Source organism: Heptranchias perlo, chromosome 33 (assembly GCF_035084215.1).
Source record: "Heptranchias perlo isolate sHepPer1 chromosome 33, sHepPer1.hap1, whole genome shotgun sequence".
Taxonomy (NCBI): Eukaryota; Metazoa; Chordata; class Chondrichthyes; order Hexanchiformes; family Hexanchidae; genus Heptranchias; species Heptranchias perlo.
In genome coordinates this window covers 8,455,233-8,474,363 of record NC_090357.1, presented here as the reverse complement: position 1 = coordinate 8,474,363, position 19,131 = coordinate 8,455,233, and the positions used below count along the sequence as shown (strand labels likewise).

Sequence of the window (19,131 nt, the reverse complement as noted above, 5' to 3'; positions counted from 1 at the left end):
CCAGAGGACTGGAGAATTGTAAATGTTATATCCTTGTTCAAAAAAGGGTGCAAGGATAAACCCGGCAACTATAGGCCAGTCAGTTTAGCCACAGTGGTGGGGAAGCTTTTAGAAACGATAAACCGGGACAAAATTGATAGTCACTTGGACAAGTGCGGATTAATAAATGAAAGCCAGCACGGTTTGTTAAAGGCAAATCATGTTTAACGAACTTGATTGAGTTTTTTGATGAGGTAACAGAGAGGGTTGGTGAGGGCAATGTTGTGTATATGGACTTTCAAAAGGCATTTGATAAAGTAGACTTGTAATCAAAATTGAAGCCCATGGAATAAAAGGGGCAGTGGCAGCATGGATACGAAATTGGCTAAGTGATGGGAAACAGAGAGTAGTGGTAACTGGTTGTTTTTCAGACTGAAGGAAGTGTTCCTCAGGGGTCGGTACGAGGACCACTGCTTTTCTTGAGGTATATTAATGACTTGGACTTGGGTGTACAAGGCACAATTTCAAAATTCGCAAATGACACAAAACTTTGAAGTGTAGTAAACAGTGAGGAGGATAGTAATAGACTTCAAGAGGACAAAGACAGGCTGATAGAATGGGCGGACACATGGCAGATGAAATTTAACGCAGAGAAGTGCAAAGTGATACATTTTGGCAGGAAGAACGAGGAGAGGCAATATAAACTAAATGGTACAATTCTAAAGGGGGTGCAGGAACAGAGAGACCTGGGGGTATATGTGCACGAATCTTTGAAGGTGGCAGGACAGGTTGAGAAAACGGTTAGAAAAGCATATGGGATCCTGGGCTTTATAAATAGAGGCATAGGGTACAAAAGCAAGGAAATTATGTTGAACCTTTATAAAACACTGGTTTGGCCAGAACTTTTTTAAAATTCTTATTCGTTCATGGGATGTGGGCATCGCTGCCGAGGCCAGCATTTATTGCCCATCCCTAATTGCCCTTGAGAAGGTGGTGGTGAGCCGCCTTCTTGAACCACTGCAGTCCGTGTGGTGACGGTTCTCCCACAGTGCTGTTAGGAAGGGAGTTCCAGGATTTTGACCCAGCAACGATGAAGGAACGGCGATATATTTCCAAGTCGGGATGGTATGTGACTTGGAGGGGAACGTGCAGGTGGTGTTGTTCCCATGTGCCTGCTGCTCTTGTCCTTCTAGGTTGTAGAGGTCGTGGGTTTGGGAGGTGCTGTCGAAGAAGCCTTGGCGAGTTGCTGCAGTTGAATGTCAAGGGGAGGTGGTTAGACTCTCTCTTGTTGGAGATGGTCATTGCCTGGCACTTGTCTGGCGCGAATGTTACTTCCCATTTATCAGCCCAAGCCTGGATGTTGTCCAGGTCTTGCTGCATGCAGGCATGGACTGCTTCATTATCTGAGGGGTTGCGAATGGAACTGAACACTGTGCAATCATCAGCGAACATCCCCATTTCTGACCTTATGATGGAGGGAAGGTCATTGATGAAGCAGCTGAAGATGGTTGGGCCTAGGACACTGCCCTGAGGAACTCCTGCAGCAATGCCCTGGGGCTGAGATGATTGGCCTCCAACAACCACTACCATCTTCCTTTGTGCTAGCTATGACTCCAGCCACTGGAGAGTTTTCCCCTTGATTCCCATTGACTTCAATTTTACTAGGGCTCCTTGGTGCCACACTCGGTCAAATGCTGCCTTGATGTCAAGGGCAATCACTCTCCCCTCACCTCTGGAATTCAGCTCTTTTGTCCATGTTTGGACCAAGGCTGTAATGAGGTCTGGAGCCGAGTGGTCCTGGCGGAACCCAAACTGAGCATCGGTGAGCAGGTTATTGGTGAGTAAGTGCTGCTTGATAGCACTTTCGACGACGCCTTCTATCACTTTGCTGATGATTGAGAGTAGGCTGATGGGATGGTAATTGGTCGGATTGGATTTGTCCTGCTTTTTGTGGACAGGACATACCTGGGCAATTTTCCACATTGTTGGGTAGGTGCCAGTGTTGTAGCTGTACTGGAACAATTTGGCTAAAGGCACAGCTAGTTTTGGAGCACAAGTCTTCAGCACTACAACCGGGATGTTGTCGGGGTCCATAGCCTTTGCTGTATCCGTTGCACTCAGCCGTTCCTTGATATCACGTGGAGTGAATCGAATTGGCTGAAGACTGGCTTCTGTTGTGGTGAGGATATCGGGAGGAGGCCGAGATGGATCATCCACTCGGCGCTTCTGGCTGAAGATGGTTGCAAACGCTTCAGCCTTGTCTTTTGCACTCACGTGCTGGACTCCGCCATCATTGAGGATGGGAATGTTTACAGAGCCTCCTCCTCCCGTTAGTTGTTTAATTGTCCACCACCATTCACGACTGGATGTGGCAGGACTGCAGAGCTTTGATCTGATCCGTTGGTTGTGGCATCGCTTAGCTTTGTCTATAGCATGTTGCTTCCGCTGTTTAGCGTAGTATTGTGTCTAATTCTGGGCACCGCACTTAAGGAAGGCTATGAAGGCCTTAACGAAGGTGCAGAAAAGACTTACGAGAATGGTTCCAGGGATGAGGGACTTCAGTTACGTGGATGGTCTGGAGAAGCTGGGGTTGTTCTCCTTTGCGTGGAGAAGGTTGAAAGGAGATTTGATAGAAGTGTTCAAAATCATGAAGGGTTTAGCTAAAGTAAATAAATAAAGAGAAACTGTTCCCATTGGCGGAAGTGTCGAGAACCAGAAGACACAGATTTAAGATGATTGGCAAAAGAACCAAAGGCGACACGAGGAAAAACTTTTTTACGCAGCGAGTAGTTATGATCGGGAATGCGCTGCCTGAAAGGATGGTGGAAGCAGATTCAATCGTGGCTTTCAAAAAGAAATTGGATAAATACTTGAAGGGAAAAAATTTGCAGGGCTACGGGGAAAGAGCGGGGGAATGGGGATAATTGGATTGCTCTTACAAAGAGCTAACTACTATAGTTGGTCCTTTACTAGCCGCCTTTCTTATCTAATGATATAATTCCAGATCGAAGCTTTCACTCTGGCATGGGCGACTAAAGCATAACCTCAATAATTGTTTACATCTATTGCTATCTATTAATTCTACCCAAAGTAATTCTGTGTATTCCCTTTTTTATATCCTCTCTCAATTATGCCTCAATACTGGGATTTACATATACGGCCTTACCACTTCCCTTTCTCCCGATGCAGTCCCTTCTTGACAAATTAAATCCTTCCATATATTGATTGGATTCATTCCACCATGTCTCTGTGATGACAATGATGTTCAATCTATCGTCCCCTGCATGACCTTCCAGGTCACACATCTTATTGTCAGATTCCTTGCATTAATGCAAGCACAGCTCCATTGTTTGTTGCCTTTCCCATGTAGTTCATGAATATTTATAGTTTCTTTTTCTCCCATCATTGGAATTAGACTTATTATACTTCGATTTATATTTTCACTGGTACACCTTCATCAGTGTGCTCTTTACACCTACTGAAACCCACCCCTGCATCTCATTTAAACACTTTCCCACCATTCTATCTTTCCTGCTGGCTAACAGTTCTACCGCCCCCCCCTCCCAACTTTTTAGTTAGTAGGCTCCCCCTACTCCAAAAGGTGCCCCACTGTTTGAAGAGTCAAAGGCCTGATTCTCTACACCATATCCTTAGCCATGTGTTGGTCTGCCTAATTACCTTCTGTCTCTCCTCACTAGCATGTGGTACGGGTACCATTTCAGAAAATACTATACTTGAGGTTCTTTCCTTAAGCTTCCTTTCTGATGCCTTAAATTTGGCATGAAGGGATTTTGGTCTACTTCTACCAATGTTGTTTGTTTCCACATGATGACAACATTTGGTTCCTCACCCATCCCCTCTAGCATTTTATCAACCCTGGACGTTAGATTCTCAACCTACACACCTGGGAGAAAACACGCCATTTGTTTTTCTGGGTCCGGTTTGCATAGAATTCTATCTGTAAACTGAATAATCAAATTCCCTAATACCACAACATGTCTGCTACTCTCTTTCTGGCACCTCCCTGACATGCTGCTGGATTGCCTCAGTATGTGGCGCATCATAGCCTGACGTAGCCATCCCTTGAGTCTACATTATCTCTCTGTAAAGGAGAGAAACTGTTTGAGAGTGCCAAGGATGACTACTCCTGTTCCACCAACTGACCATAACTTCTGGCTAACAGAGACTCATCCTCCAGTGTGGTCTTCTCTAATACCTCATTTATAAAAGCTTGAGGTGAATTACCACATAATCTGTTTTTGGTGATATTGGTTGAGAGAGGAATATTGGCCAGGACACAGAAAAAAAGAAAGAAGATAAAGGATTTACATTTATATAACACCTTTTGTATCCTTAGGATGTCCCAAAGTACTTCACAACAAATAATTACTTTTAAAGTGCAGTCACTGTTTTGTAGGCAAACACGGCAGCCAATATCACAAACAGCAAATGAATGAATGACCAGGTAGTCAACTGTTGATATTATTTGAGGGAGGACGCCGGGAGTTCTTCGAATAGTGCATGTGATCTTTTACATCCACCTGAGCCAGCAGGAGGGGCCTTGGTTTAATGTCCAAATCCAAAGGCAGTCTCCTCCAACAATGCAGCATTCCTACAGTATTGGACTGGACTGTCAGCCTTGGTTAGCTGCTGAGGTCCTGAAGTGGAGCAAAAACCCACAACCTTCTAACTCAATGATGAGAGTGTTACCAAGCTGACCAGTATTAACTTACATCAAGAGTCTGTACTTTTGCTTTGCCTTTCCTTTTTATTCTTGTATTCTCCAAGCCATTAAAACTGAAACCTGAAGCAGGAATATTTGCCTTGAAACTAATACAATCATTAAAAAATGGAGCAAATAAGAAAAACATATCATTTTGCCCTAAAATAGGTGAAAGTTTATGATCTCAATGCCAAAACAAATGACATTAAAATCTTGTCAGTCACAGTGTGACAGTATTCTTTATTGGCACTTCATATAATCATATAATGATAAATGAGCGACTGTACTTCAGTGGCAGTGCATCTTCCAAGCATACTGAGTAATAGTCCTCTGCATTCTTAGGATAGTATTAACCATATTGTGGATTGTTTTATAATTGCATTAGAGTGGGCTGGGTTGGAGCATTATACATTTCTAATGCAGAAGTGAGGATGTAAATCTATATAGATTAGGTGAATGGGCAAAACTGTGGCAAATGGAATTCAATGTAGACAAATGTGAGGTCATCCACTTTGGATCAAAAAAGGATAGAACAGGGTACTTTCTAAATGGTAAAAACAGTGGATGTCCAAAGGGACTTAGGGGTTCAGGTACATAGATCATTGAAATGTCATGAACAGGTGCAGAAAATAATCAAGAAGGCAAATGGAATGCTGGCCTTTATATCTAGAGGACTAGAGTACAAGGGGGCAGAAGTTACGCTGCAGCTATACAAAACCCTGGTTAGACCGCACCTGGAGTACTGTGAGAAGTTCTGGGCACTGCATCTTCGGAAGGACATATTGGCCTTGGAGGGAGTGCTGCGTATGTTTACTAGAATGATACCCGGACTTCAAGGGTTAAGTTACGAGGAGAGATTACACAAATTGGGGTTGTATTCTCTAGAGTTTCGAAGGTTGAGGGGTGATCTGATCGAAGTTTATAAGATATTAAGGGGAACAGAAAGGGTGGATAGAGAGAAACTATTTCCACTGGTTGGGGATTTTAGGAGTAGGGGGCACAGTCTAAAAATTAGAGCCAGACCTTTCAGGAGCGAGATTAGAAAACATTTCTACACACAAAGGGTGGTAGAAGTTTGCAACTCTCTTCCGCAAACGGCAATTGATACTAGCTCAATTGCTAAATTTAAATCTGAGATAGATAGCTTTTTGGCAACCAACGGTATTAAGGGATATGGGCCAAAGGCAGGTATATGGAGTTAGATCACAGATCAGCCATGATCTTATCAAATGGCGGAGCAGGCACGAGGGGCTGAATGGCCTACTCCTGTTCCTATGTTCCTATATGAAATGTCAAACGATACTGAGACAAAATAATTTAAGAAAATTATGTTAACATTTAATAGGAAATATTTTAATGACTTCAAAGAATTTAATAGGGTAGTCTAACCCAATTTTGATAAGTAAGAGGTCAGAATTAATAAACCATAGCTTCTAACCTGTTGAACTTCAGCAGTTCTGCTGTTTTGATGGACAGATGTAGGCGGAGAGAAGTTGCTGTCTCTTTCTAATCTGTATAGGTTGCTGTGCTGCTACTTTGAATCATCATCACTCACCCATCAGTATAATCATTCTTTTCTCTCCCATGACGAAATAAAAGCATAGTTATAATTTTAAAAAAATTATATTTATAAAAATATAAATGCTCAGTGTGACACCTCTGTGACAGCATTTCATGGTTCAGGGTTGTGAGTCACTACACAAACCTTGGTTGCAAAATCTTGAAGTAGTTTTAAAGTCATAGTACTAATAATAGTTGTTAAAGGTGTCCATATTTATTCATTTCAATTAAATGTTATAAAGGAAACTAATGCACCTTGTGTTGCTTCGAATTCATTCTTTTTTTATTGCAGTTCTTTGGTTACAATGTGTTGACATACATTCATGTTGTACAGCAGTGGTGTCCATCCTTTTGGAGCAGTGGGCCCAATACTTGTGCTGCAAACAGTGAGTGGGCTGAATCTGATTAAGGGTGCGTTTACACTATAACTTTAGCGTGGGTGCAAAACAGAAACTGCTTTGCTCCAATGCTGACGTTGTACTGCAAGTACACTTAAAATTGCTCTCTCCTTTATTTCAGTCTCCATCAATTTTCCATCACTTCAATGTCTCTCGCTCTCTCTCTCTCTCTCTCTCTCTCCCTTCACTCCTGTGTCTCTTTCGGATGAGACATTAATCCGAGGCCCCGTCTGCCCTCTCAGGTGGACGTAAAAGATCCGATAGCACTATTTGAAGAACAGCAGCGGAGTTCTCCCAGTGTCCTGGCCAATATTTATCCCTCGACCCACATCACTAAAAAACAGATTATCTGGCTATTATCTCATTGCTGCTTGTGGCACTTTGCTATGTGCAAATTTGCTGCTGTGTTTCCTTACATTAAAACATTGACTACATTTCAAGAAATACTTCATTGGCTGTAAAGCGCTTTGGGATGTCCTGAGGTCGTGAAAGGTGCTATACAAATGCAAGTTCTTCTCTTTCTCTCCCTTTCTCTGTCTCACTACTGCCCCCGCCTCTTGCTTTTTTATTTCTCTTTCCCTTTCTTACACTTCTGTTTTTAACCTTTCTGCCTTTGCCTCTGTAACTATGAGCAGTGAGAGGCGACAACATTGGAACTCGGGTTAGTGGTTCAGTTAGAAGCAACATCAAGAGGGGGCTCAAGGGCTGGTTAGAAGTAGCAGCATCACAAGTAGAGTTCCAATCGTTGTTTAGAGGCTTTACTCCAAGTCTCTATCACAGGCCACTCTACTTTTGCTGTGTTTATATTTTACAGACACATGTAAAATGATGTCATATAAACGTGACATTAGTTCTGCCCTTTGTTAGTTGAGGAAGAAGCTGTGAGAACCTTTTGATGCCCTTCTCGTTCTAGGAATTTAAGCGCACCCCCTAGGACTGCAGGCGGGATGTCAGAGTTATGTCATATGGAAGCGTCATGGACAATACCCTGATGTTATGGAAGTGGCAGCCTACATCACTCCATTCCTGAAGTGCAGGTATAGAGGGGATGGCATCTACATATAGTGTAATCTTGTGCTCCAATCTGCCAGAATGATCTTGTGTATCTCTGAACTGGCCAGATTTCTGCTGTAAGTGGCTCCATTGTCAGAGCAAAGAGAAAAGAGGAGAGTCGGTGCCCTTGTTGTGTTGGAAGGATGGGACATTATTAATTCTTGTTTCTTTGGGTTAGAATACTCCATTAGTGACATGACATTTCACTTCAGTGTTGAGATGAATGTGTAATAATGTAGATGAAATATAATTATGTTATTGGGATTCTGCATAAAATGTTCTTAAGCTGTGTGTGAACAGCAGTTTTAGAACCTAAAATATGGGTCTGAGAAACCAATAAATTGCACTTTTCCATTTCATTTCGGATTGTGGCAATTTCTATGAATATAAGTGTCTCTTTAAGGTAGCATAGGTTAAGGAGAATATTTGCTGCACAGTGTGCTCCTTCACAGTATTTTACATTAGCACCCAGTGGTGCTAACTTTTTCCCAGCTTGGGCACCAAAAAAGTTAAAGATTTAACCCTTTAACTTCTTCCCATTCTCACAAAAGGTCATTGCCCTGAAACGTTAACTCTGTTTCTTTCTCCACAGATGCTGCCTGACTTGCTGAGTATTTACAGCATTTTCTTTTTTTATTGTGTATTATATGTTCTGGATGTTGTAAAGGTGCAGTTTAGCTTTAAAAACATTGAATATGATGTATTTCATGTTGCAAGAGAAAATCAAGCTGTAGATTTTCTTTTTCCCTGATTAGAGATTACAAAGATGACATGACAACAGTGAACCTGCCTAACTAGTTTTAAAAAAAAAAAATTACAAATCAGATAAAGTTGGGAAGATAAAGGTGTTAGAACACTTAAGAGAAGTGATTTCTTCCAACTTATATAGAAAAATAAAAATGATTCGGGGCCTGTATTGTTGCTTCTGTACTAACTTTAGTTATGTTTTTAAATTACAATGAAGCCACGGTAAGTGAATTTGGCATCATTTTTGCTATTGTACTAAAGAAACGAAATGAGCCATTTTCTTGTGAAAATTATAGGCCAATTTACATATTGGATGTACTCTGCAAAATGAAAGCCAAAATCTTTACCGCATGTGTACAAGCCTTTATGGACCTGATTAGTTATTTTTAAAAGACCTTTTGAAATCTTTCACTTCCACAACCTCTGCACCACCATGAACATCAGACGACAAGATCCCAAACTCTGAAGTCTTAGCTCATGTTAGCTTGGCACGGATTGAGACCGTGCTGATCAAGATTCAGCTGACATGGCCGTGGCATTTCTTGAGGATATCTGATGATAGGCTGTGTAAGATTGTCTTCTGCTGCTAACCAAAAGAGAGCAAAATATTTTATGTAGGACTGTTCAAACAATATAGGGACATGTTAAAAAGGGACCATGATATCTACTTGGATTCCTGGAAGTGGTTTGCTACATGAGGTGGCAGAATGGCATTCACCAAGGCTGATGCTACTTTGAGAGACATCACATTGAAGCTGCACAGGGGAAAAGCACAAAGACAATTAAACTGTCAACAAGACTGCAAAACAGTGGCCCTTGTAGTGCAGAAAAAAGCCTTCATCTCTTTTGCATGGGGATATTTATTACTACATAGAATGTACATCACAGAAACAGGCATTTGGCCCAACAGGTCCATGCCGGTGTTTCTGCTGCACTCGAGCCTCCTCCCTCCCTACTTCATCTAACCGTATCAACATATCCTTCAATTCCTTTCTCCCTCATGCGTTTATCTAGCTTCCCCTTAAATGCATCTATGCTAGTCGCCACAACTATTCCTTATGGTAGGGAGTTCCATATTCTAACCACTCTCTGGGTAAAGAAGTTTCTCCTAAATTCCCTATTAGATTTATTAGTGACTATCTTATATTAATGGCCACTAGTTCTGGTCTCCCCCCACAAGTGGAAACATCTTTTCTACATCTACCCTATCAAACTCTTTCATAATCTTAAAGACATCTATGAGGTCACCCCTCAGTCTCTTTTCGAGAGAAGAGATCCCCAGCCTGCTCAATCTTTCCTGATAGGTATAACCTCTCAGTTCTGGTTATCATCCTAGTAAATCTTTTTTGCACCTTCTCCAGTGCCTCTATATCCTTTTTATAATATGGAGACCAGTACTGTTCACAGTATGCGCGGGTGGCCTAACCAAGGTTTGATACAAGTTTAACATAACTTATTTGCTTTTCAATTCTATCCCTCTAGAAATGAACCCCAGTGTTTGGTTTGCTTTTTTTTTGTGACCTTACTAACTGCATCGCTACTTTTAGTGATGTGTGTATCTGTACCCCCAGATCCTTCTGCTCCTCTATCCCATTTAGACTCCTATTATCCAGGCAGTATGTGGCCCCCTTAGTCTTCCTATTGTATTTAGTCTACAGGAATTTGGATTAAGATACAGTTTTATCTCAGACCCAAAGGTTTGCAAAACCATTCAAAAGACAGTATAATCTCTCAGCAGCCTTATTTTTTAAGAGACATCTGGGATTTCTGTTAATCCCCTTCCCCAATCTCCTTCTCCCAATTTAGGTGACTCAATGGTAGCCATAGAGAGCTACTAAATTAAAGGAATTCAGTTGGGGAGGGGGGAAGAACTTTGATTACATGTATTTTTGATCAGACTAAGTACTTGAAAGCCTAAATAGTTACAATGGTAGAGTGTTAGCTTCTTAACCAGAAGACTTGAGTTCAAGTCCCAGCTTTGACTGATTGTCCCAGTCAATTTTATCTTTTTGTCTTAAGGAGGGAAACAGAGAGAGGTACCTTATTTTATTGAAGCATACTTCTTGCTGGCTTGACTGAGCAGAATTAAAAGTACACATGCAATTGTACAAGCTAGGAATTGCAGTCAACCTTCTCCTTACTCACTGGGTCAGAGAAAAGAGCTTGTTGGGACGTGGGGAGTTGAGTGTTTTGGTGCATGGAAGACTTCAATGATGGCAGACTGTTTTTGAATGTGCTGACACTTAAGTTCTTGAATGGTTGAAAGCTCATGGCATTTCAGCATGCAGATATATCTAACCACAACCAGAACTTTGTTTCAAAAGAAGGAGGCCTGGTGGGTCAATAGTTTTTTTTAATTTACTTTTAAAACAAGCCAGGTGTTACACTTCTGGCTTTTTCCCAAAATGTTTAATTTGTGTTTACAGCAAAAAGGCAGTTTTCATAAGTGCACAGTCTTGCTTGAACAGAAACCTACATCTTTATACATGCCTAGAGTGGGATGGCTTGCCATAAGACTGACAATTATATCTTAACTATAGTGTCTCACACTGGAGATCACGTGAGATGCCCTTCACATTCACCTGTCTAGTCTAAGAGGCTGTAAATACCACACTATCAGACCATTACATTTCAGGCAAAATTCAGGCAGATTTATTTGCAATTAAGGTACTTGCACTGAAGCAGTAAGACACAGCAAAATACAGATGGCAAAAACACTTAAAAGACAGTAAAGGTAGAATGACAGGGGTTAAAATATATGCATTATAATGTATTTCTTACAAAGTTTGTTACACAATATGCCTTTTGGTTGAAACAGTATTTTGTAGACCTACAAGAATACATTGCTGTTGGTGGACACCATGATTCCTACATTGGCCCACAAGTGTCTACTTCAGAAATTGAATTGATCAAAAAATATTGAGAAGTCTGCAGTATATAAACCAATCCAAAGGTCTCTGAATGATGAGCTGTCAGTCAATCAAAGACACATTGGAGCAACCTGTGCATAGAAGCACAGCATGAGAAAATGTTCACACCTTGCCTAAATCTTGCATATTTATAATGCTTTGACCATGTATGATTTGATTAGGATTAAGCTTTTACACCCTTGCTAATATGCAGAATAGCAACCTGCCTGTATCTTGTAGGCAACTGGGCTCTGGTCTCTTATTTTGAAGTTTAGTAGGAAAGACAGCGTCCATCTGAACTCCAGTAATTTCTAAAACGCTTTTATATAGGGTATATACAAAACTATATTTATGATATATAATACAGACATCTCCCAAAGGTAACACCATGCCTTCATTAGCCTTTATTTTAACATTTTTTTGTATTTTAAAAAAATTTTAATTTTAATTTTTTTGTGTGCCAAATTTGGATTCCTTCTTGTGATGTGATCATGAATGTCACTGTACAACATTTCACTAAATCTAACTGGTACATCTTGCTGAAATTGTCAAAAAAATGGAAAATAAACCTCAGTTCTTCGAAAAACTAACGTTATACGAGTATTGAAGATTGCTGAATAAGTAACTTGGTTTATTTTCTTTAAATCACTGGTCACTGACATTTCTTATACGCCTGTATAAAATTATACCAGATTTCTTAATTTTTTAGCTAACAGTCCATATATTGAAATTCTCTTAATTTAGGAACATTTAGTCTGGGCTGCATTAAAAGAAGTTAGTCAAGGCAACCTCTAGCTTTAGTTTGACTTGTTTTCTTTGCCCTTTCTTTTATTGGGATGCATATTTCTTTGAAACATGGTTCCAATGTAGATCTCGAGGGACACAAGTTTCCACAAGAATTGACTTGTAATCCTTGTCATTGGAAACAAGGAGATTTTCTGAAGGGCTGTTTTATGCAAGGCTGCCAGTACCAGCCTCATTGTTTCCACATGACATCACCTTAGCAACTGTGAGTTTGTTTCTCGTCCTGTTGTGTCTCATGATTTAAGGTAGCATCTGATGGGAGGTCAGACAAGTGTATTGAGCACACATCATTCTGTCAGAACTGTTAATGGAGCTTCAGATGTTTTTTAGTTCTGAACATGTGTGCACCTTGATGTGGAAAAATTAGCTCCCTTGTGTAGTAGGTAGCACCAATCCTGTTAAATATTAAAATACATGTTTTATACTTTGAGTGTTAGAGTTCTAACTTCTTAAAGGGACAGTCCCTCTTCAAGACAGTCTTGCCAAATCTCTCTCTCTGCAAACACAGGTTATGATGATGCAAAATGTGTCAAAAAACATTGTGCCACTTGATGCATGACACCATAGTGAAAATGATACAAGATTTTTCTATGTGTTCTGCATTCCCAAACACACACAAGTCTGTTAAACATTTATTACAAAAGATGGTACCACTTTAGAAGAGTGAAAGTATAATAATAGTTTAAAAATCTTGGAATTGTAGTTGATAATTTTACATTATTCAAAGTAAAATTAGAAGTGTACAATCCTATCTTATAGTAATGATGTAATGACCTTAAGAGAGGTAGCATTATGGTACTTTTACCAAAAAAAAGTGTTTTTAATGTAGATACAGCAAACCAATTTAGGCCTTAGCACTAATCTCATTACATTAGTGCAGAAAATAAGCATACATTTTCTGTATATAAAAATCCTGTAATTGTATTTTGAAAATAATTTTTTTATAGTGGGACAATATTTAAAAATATATATTCTTGAGCCCAGAATATGCTTCAGTTCCCCATAGACTTTAAAAATAATTTTAAATTTATTTTGAAAATTCAAAGTGAATTTTCAAAATAACTGCTTAATATTCAGGTGAATGCCTTTATCTTGTTTGCATTGTCCTTTGTGATGGTGCGGGGCATTCTGAACATTTTCAGTGTGAATTTGTTGCTTTGATGATTGATATAATAAAAGATGTAGTGTGTTTGATTGATGCGTTACATCAATCAAATTATGGTTCTTGATTATTACCTTTGTGTAATAAAAAGATAGGTGTGTTGATTATACCCCTTGGAAAAGGCCTGAATACAGATTATGATGTTCTGGGTCTTTGGAGGACAGTTGTGGATGTGCTGCACCCACTAGTTTTGGCCCATCAGTGGTGATGTCTTAGATTAAAGCTTTTAACAATGGTGAAGACTTAACCCACGTTATCAGTTGTTCTTAGTCCTTTTCTAATCTGCTTGGTATAGTGTTCCCTTGTGGTTGGTGGAAGTGACAGTTCTGTTTGTATCAGCTTTGAAATGTCTGTACTTTATCGAGTATCCATGACATTTTGAAATTGTGAAAGTGTCTGTGATTTAAGCAGACTTGTAGCGAGAGGAAAAACTGTAGTCAGATGCCCATGTTGACTGAGGAGAATAATTGGCAATCTGGCTATGCTGAACCAATAATGTTACAACCAGCTGCAGCTTTTGCAAAATGTGTTGAAAATACAGTTTGATTATTGAACATACCTGTAATAGTAGCACAGAATCTTGTGAGTTTTCTAATCTTCAGATTTTCTGCCTTTCAGGTTGCTATAAAGATCGTAGATAAAACACAGCTCGAGGAGGAAAACCTGAAGAAGATCTTCAGAGAAGTTCAAATCATGAAAATGCTACGGCACCCCCACATCATTAGGTTGTACCAGGTGAGAAATTTGTCTTATATTTTTTATAAGGATTGGTTTTCATCTCTTGTTTTCCATTTGAAGACCATTGATATCAGGTACATTTTTTGCCCTGATTTTATGGAACTATTTTTACTTTTAAGGCAAATTAGTAAAATTGCTCATTGAAGTTGGAGTAACATTGTGACTAAAACACTCACCATAATCTTAATTTATTTCTTTACTTGTAAAAGAACTACACTATGTGCAATTTCCTTAGAAGTCTTCATTTTGATGTATTTTTAGTAATCAGAACAGATTATGAATTATAGTTTCAATGGAACAAATTCTGGTATGGGTTTAGTAAAATTAAAGCAATGAAATCTGGAATGCTATTTCAAATTAAACCATTTCTGCATTGCTATATTTTCACTAAAATGCTCTGTTTGAGTCAGATGAAAAAAAAATTTCTTAAAATCCCTAGCCTTACATCATTATTAAAATAAAACTGTTATCTGTCACAATGCTTAATGATCATAAAAATGGCAGTTAACAATAACAAGAGTGTGAAATTCTAGTTAGTAATTTTTAAACAGGAAAGTGTGCGCTGCAGGGCAACACCCTGGGGTTCAGATGACTGTTAGCTTCTCAAGACTCACTTTCTGATGCAGTTTTAACTTTGAATGAGTGACTGCCTTGTAACTTTCTCTCAGGTATCAAGTTATATTTTTACTTTCACTGAGCATGAATTACATGTAGAATAACAGACAGTGGTTCACATCACGGAAAGCTTTCTGGAATGCTTTTAAATCTTTGCCATCCAATAATACTATCAAACTCATAAATATTGTACCATGCAATGGTACATTCCTCTCATTCTTTCAATTGTGCTTCAAGCTTCTTAACTGTCTGGTGTATCCAATGTTCCTGAGTTATGGGTCTGTCTTTTGCATTTCTGAAAGAACAATGAATATACTGTCACCAGTGTAGTTTTATTTATTATGCCCATGGACTAACAATGGTACCAGGGATCATCTGAAAACATTTTATTTGTGATAAAATGGTTTTTACTATTTCTTACAAATTGGTGGCTGATGATTGTCGAACCAAGACACTTGTCTGCTGATGTTCCAAACCGCAGGCTATGGTCTGTGCAACAGATGTCAAATGTCCCTGGGTGTTTTAGTGGTTTGCACAAAAGGTGAGTTGCAACAGTGTGAACACTTCAGTTTTGAAGTGCATTCTGCCATCGATTGCTGTTTATGTGTAGATTGTCTTCACTTTTTGTCCTATTGGTTCTTTCTCTTCACTATTTGTTTTTTTTTAAATCAAGACGCAGGGCATAACGAAAGGAACATTGACTGAAGTTTTTAGGCTAAGTTTACACCATTGCCCTTAGGTTACAAATGCGAACTATTGATGGTTATATTGACATTCATAGTGTTTGGGGTCTGCTTCAGTGGGTAAAGCAGGTAAATACTTCTCTTTTAATTATTGTTCTTCCCTTTTAAAAATAAACAATTTTTCCTGTGTGACTCAGCCTTCTCCGCTCTGCCGAATCCAAATCTTCCCTTCTATCCAGCTTGGCCTTACAACAAGACTCTGATACACTCAGTCCCTTTGCTCTACCTATCTCAAATCTCCACTTCCTTCTGAGCATGGCTGTAGGACTGAGGTCTCAGGCCGCTCAGCCTCTTTGACCTGAATCTCACCTCTAAGCACTGTCACGCTCTAAGTTTCCAACTGATTTAGGCTTTCTTCTCTTCTTAGTCCAAAACTCGCTTCCCCTGTAAGCGTGATGGGATGCTGACGTTATGTCTCGTTCCACCTAGCTGCTCTCCCAGACTTTACATTAACTCATATTCCCTCTCCCCATCCTGCCAAGCATGACTGCAGAGATAGAGCTGGAAAATTAAACAGTTAGTGAATTTAAATAGAAAATTAGAATTGGATTTACAAGAAAAGTTGAAGTCAGAAAGAAAAAAAGAAACAAAGCAAATTATAAGGTTAAAAAAGCAACAATTGAGAGAACAAAGAATAAAGTGTATGACAGACATATAGATTGGCTGATATATTGAAAGAAAGAAAGACACAGACAAAAAGAATGAGACAGACAGAGGAAAAGCCATGCAGACTGGCAAATTCAGGGCAAAATGCAAACTATGCAATATATACACAGCGGGAGATGTACAAAAGTGAGGAGACTGAAGGAAGGATATGTTTACAGGAAGAGGGAGACAAAGGGGGTGAGGCTTGGAGACAGACAGACAAAGACAACAATAGAAATGATCTCAGCCAGGAAGAGGGAGAAAGAGTCGAAGACAAACAGGGCAAAGTGAGACACGAAGAATTAGAGAGTGGTAGATAAGGAGAGAGATAGCTGCGTGAAGAGCGAGACAAATTTTAATTTTCTTTTTGTCTGTGAGCAACATCGCAGGAAATCAATTAGTTGATTACATAAATGTAAAATCTGGAGGAGCCTGCTTTTTAATTCGATCATTGAATGTATATGTTTAACTACCATCACTTACCAGTCTTTACAAAATCCCCCATTAAGTTTGGTACATTAGAACATTACTCTCATCTGCTTCTATTATGTTCTTGTGCTACAGGTTATGGAGACAGAAAGAATGATTTATTTGGTGACGGAGTATGCAAGTGGAGGGGAGATATTTGGTGAGTATATTTATCTTTGATTTGTAATGGATACTAGCAACTTAGGACCTTAAAACAGACTCGAACATCCTTCATATCTGTTGTTATGCTATTTTGGATTTGCAGCAAATCAGATGTGTTGAATTAAATAGTTCATCATTATATTTTATCTCTGTGGTACATAAAATGAGATTAACTATATTTTCTAAGAACAAAACAAAATTACCCTTACATTTTGAAAGCCTTTTTGGCGAATTATAGTCTGTAGCTGCTACTGATTATTTTTCTGGCAAACTGTGTCACAGCTTTACTTTTAAAGGAGGTAAAAACTCTTGGGTCCTTAATATCAAGACATAAGACTAACAGACTTTTTCTTATTTTCTGTTGTTTTTTATTTATTTTTCAACACAGTACTGAAACTGCTTCTATTTGTCAGGCTTTCCATGCAGACTCTTGGGTTTAGCATGCACAATATATGGCAATGGAATGATTTAAAATGTGTGAAATGACCCCTCATGTACCCCTTGCATGGTATGCAGTGCCCGTCATATAAATGCAACCAACCGCAGTTACACTGTTCTTTTCCATCTGTTTCATTAATGTTTCAGTGGTATCTCCTTGTATTGATTGGTTAACCCCTACCTCAGAAACCCCTCCAGTGTGGTAGGGTAATTGCCTCATTTCTTTTCCTTTGCATACCATGGACAAGGTAAATTATCCAACCAAGAAATTGTAGCGACATCTGCCCCTTCTAAGAGAATTTTTAAGCCAGAACACCTCGCTTTACCTACTCGTGCTGTATAAGAACAACTACTCATGTCATCAAGACTTGAGAGAGAAAATACTTTTTTGAAGTTGTACCTATTGTCTTATTTTGCTTGATTTGTGGTATAAATGTTGTACGAACTGCATGGAAGACCTGGTCCTGTAATGAAGCTTGTCTAGTGCATGATAGCAGAAGTGTAAGTTGGATTACAAGTCATTGCCTTCCCAATTTTACTATGGGAACAAAACTTAAATACCAGAGATTGGAACATCAGCCCAAGTCATCCTTAGCAGAAGACAACACCAACATTACCACTGAAGTTGACATGAGGTAAGAGTATGCACAAATCAGAAACACTGTGAAGGAAAAACCTGTACTTGAGGTCCTCAGTTTTGACTATCCTATCCCCAGGGCACTAATACAATGGAATTTTTAATTTCTGTAGTTGCACCTGTGAAACTCTCGTTCTCTAATACTGATACAATATCCTTTTGATGGAAGACACAAGTATACTCAGAGAAAACGTTCTGTATGCAATGTTGCCAGGAGCTTTCTGGCTGGAAGCGACAATATTCCTCAATGCTGCAAATGAATATTGGGAGGGCAGGGCAGTGATGATTACCAGGAGCTATGGAAGGATTGTAGACAGAACTAGGGCTCTAGGATCATACTGGATTTGCTATTTGAAAGAATACAGTTTCTCTGAGGAGGAATATGCTCAATCTAAGCTATAACCAGATGTCATGCCAGAAGAAAATATTTAAATGCTGCGTAGGATTCACCTATTCCCCAGAATTTCTTTAATAACCAAGGGAAACCACCCTCCTTTTGTTGAAATCTCTCTCTCCATGTTCTGAGGAGTGAGAAATAAAGACAAATTAGAATAAGTTGTCTAATGGGACAAGTCTAATTGACTCTGGTTGAAGGATGAGTATCAGGTTCCAATTCTCATTCAAATTTTTCAGTATGTGATAACTTTGCTACCTTTGCTAAAGAATAGGAAGAAATTGCTTCTGAGAAGTGTCCTGCAAACCATAATTTGCAACCACGTAACTCAATTCCAAAATTATTCACACACCCAACACACTCCTGATTCTTCTTTATCAGATTTATTGATGAGCAAGACTTACGCCTTGCTTTCAGTCAGGATCAGCTGAGTTTACTGATTGTGAATATTTTGTGGTTCTAAGATGTGTGCATTTTGTCCCATCTTTGTCAAAGGCAGCTGAAGAAGTGTTTAAAAACATTCAAAATAATCCAGTAACATTGACAGTAATTGATTCTCTAGATTTAGATTCTACCACATTCTGATCTTTTCAAAGCAGTATAATTTTCATCACTTGATAATAGATGGCCAGTGTCTGCAATGCAAAGTTCTAATTTTCTGCTCATCTTTATTCTATTAATAAAATACATTTCTGTTGTGGTAGCCCACTTTCAGAGCAGATTGGCTTCATCTTTACCCTTATTCAAATCAGCGGTCAATCAGAACTTTTTCTCTGCATATATTTATGTCTTCCATCAAAAGGATATTGTCCCTTGTGTAGTATCTGGGATTCCCGCTGAGCTTCTAGTGCTTGCTCTAAACTGGGGCTTGTTTCCACACCCACATCAGAATTATTTAGTTGATCGAGAAAGCATCCCATCCACAATTTTCTTTTTCCAGCATGGAGAGATAGGAA

At 39.2% G+C, this 19,131-nt stretch overlaps 1 protein-coding gene across 4 annotated transcripts in view; it reads left to right on the top strand.

Annotated features, from left to right (window-relative positions):
- Window positions 1-19,131, top strand: part of sik3 (SIK family kinase 3) — a 267,857-nt gene that overhangs the window by 107,137 nt on the left and 141,589 nt on the right. For all 4 annotated transcript variants that reach the window (XM_067970950.1, XM_067970949.1, XM_067970948.1 and 1 more), the window contains exons 2-3: window positions 13,954-14,070; window positions 16,641-16,704. In XM_067970950.1, coding sequence (XP_067827051.1) covers window positions 13,954-14,070; window positions 16,641-16,704 — 181 coding nt within the window. The remainder of the gene's footprint in view (window positions 1-13,953; window positions 14,071-16,640; window positions 16,705-19,131) is intronic.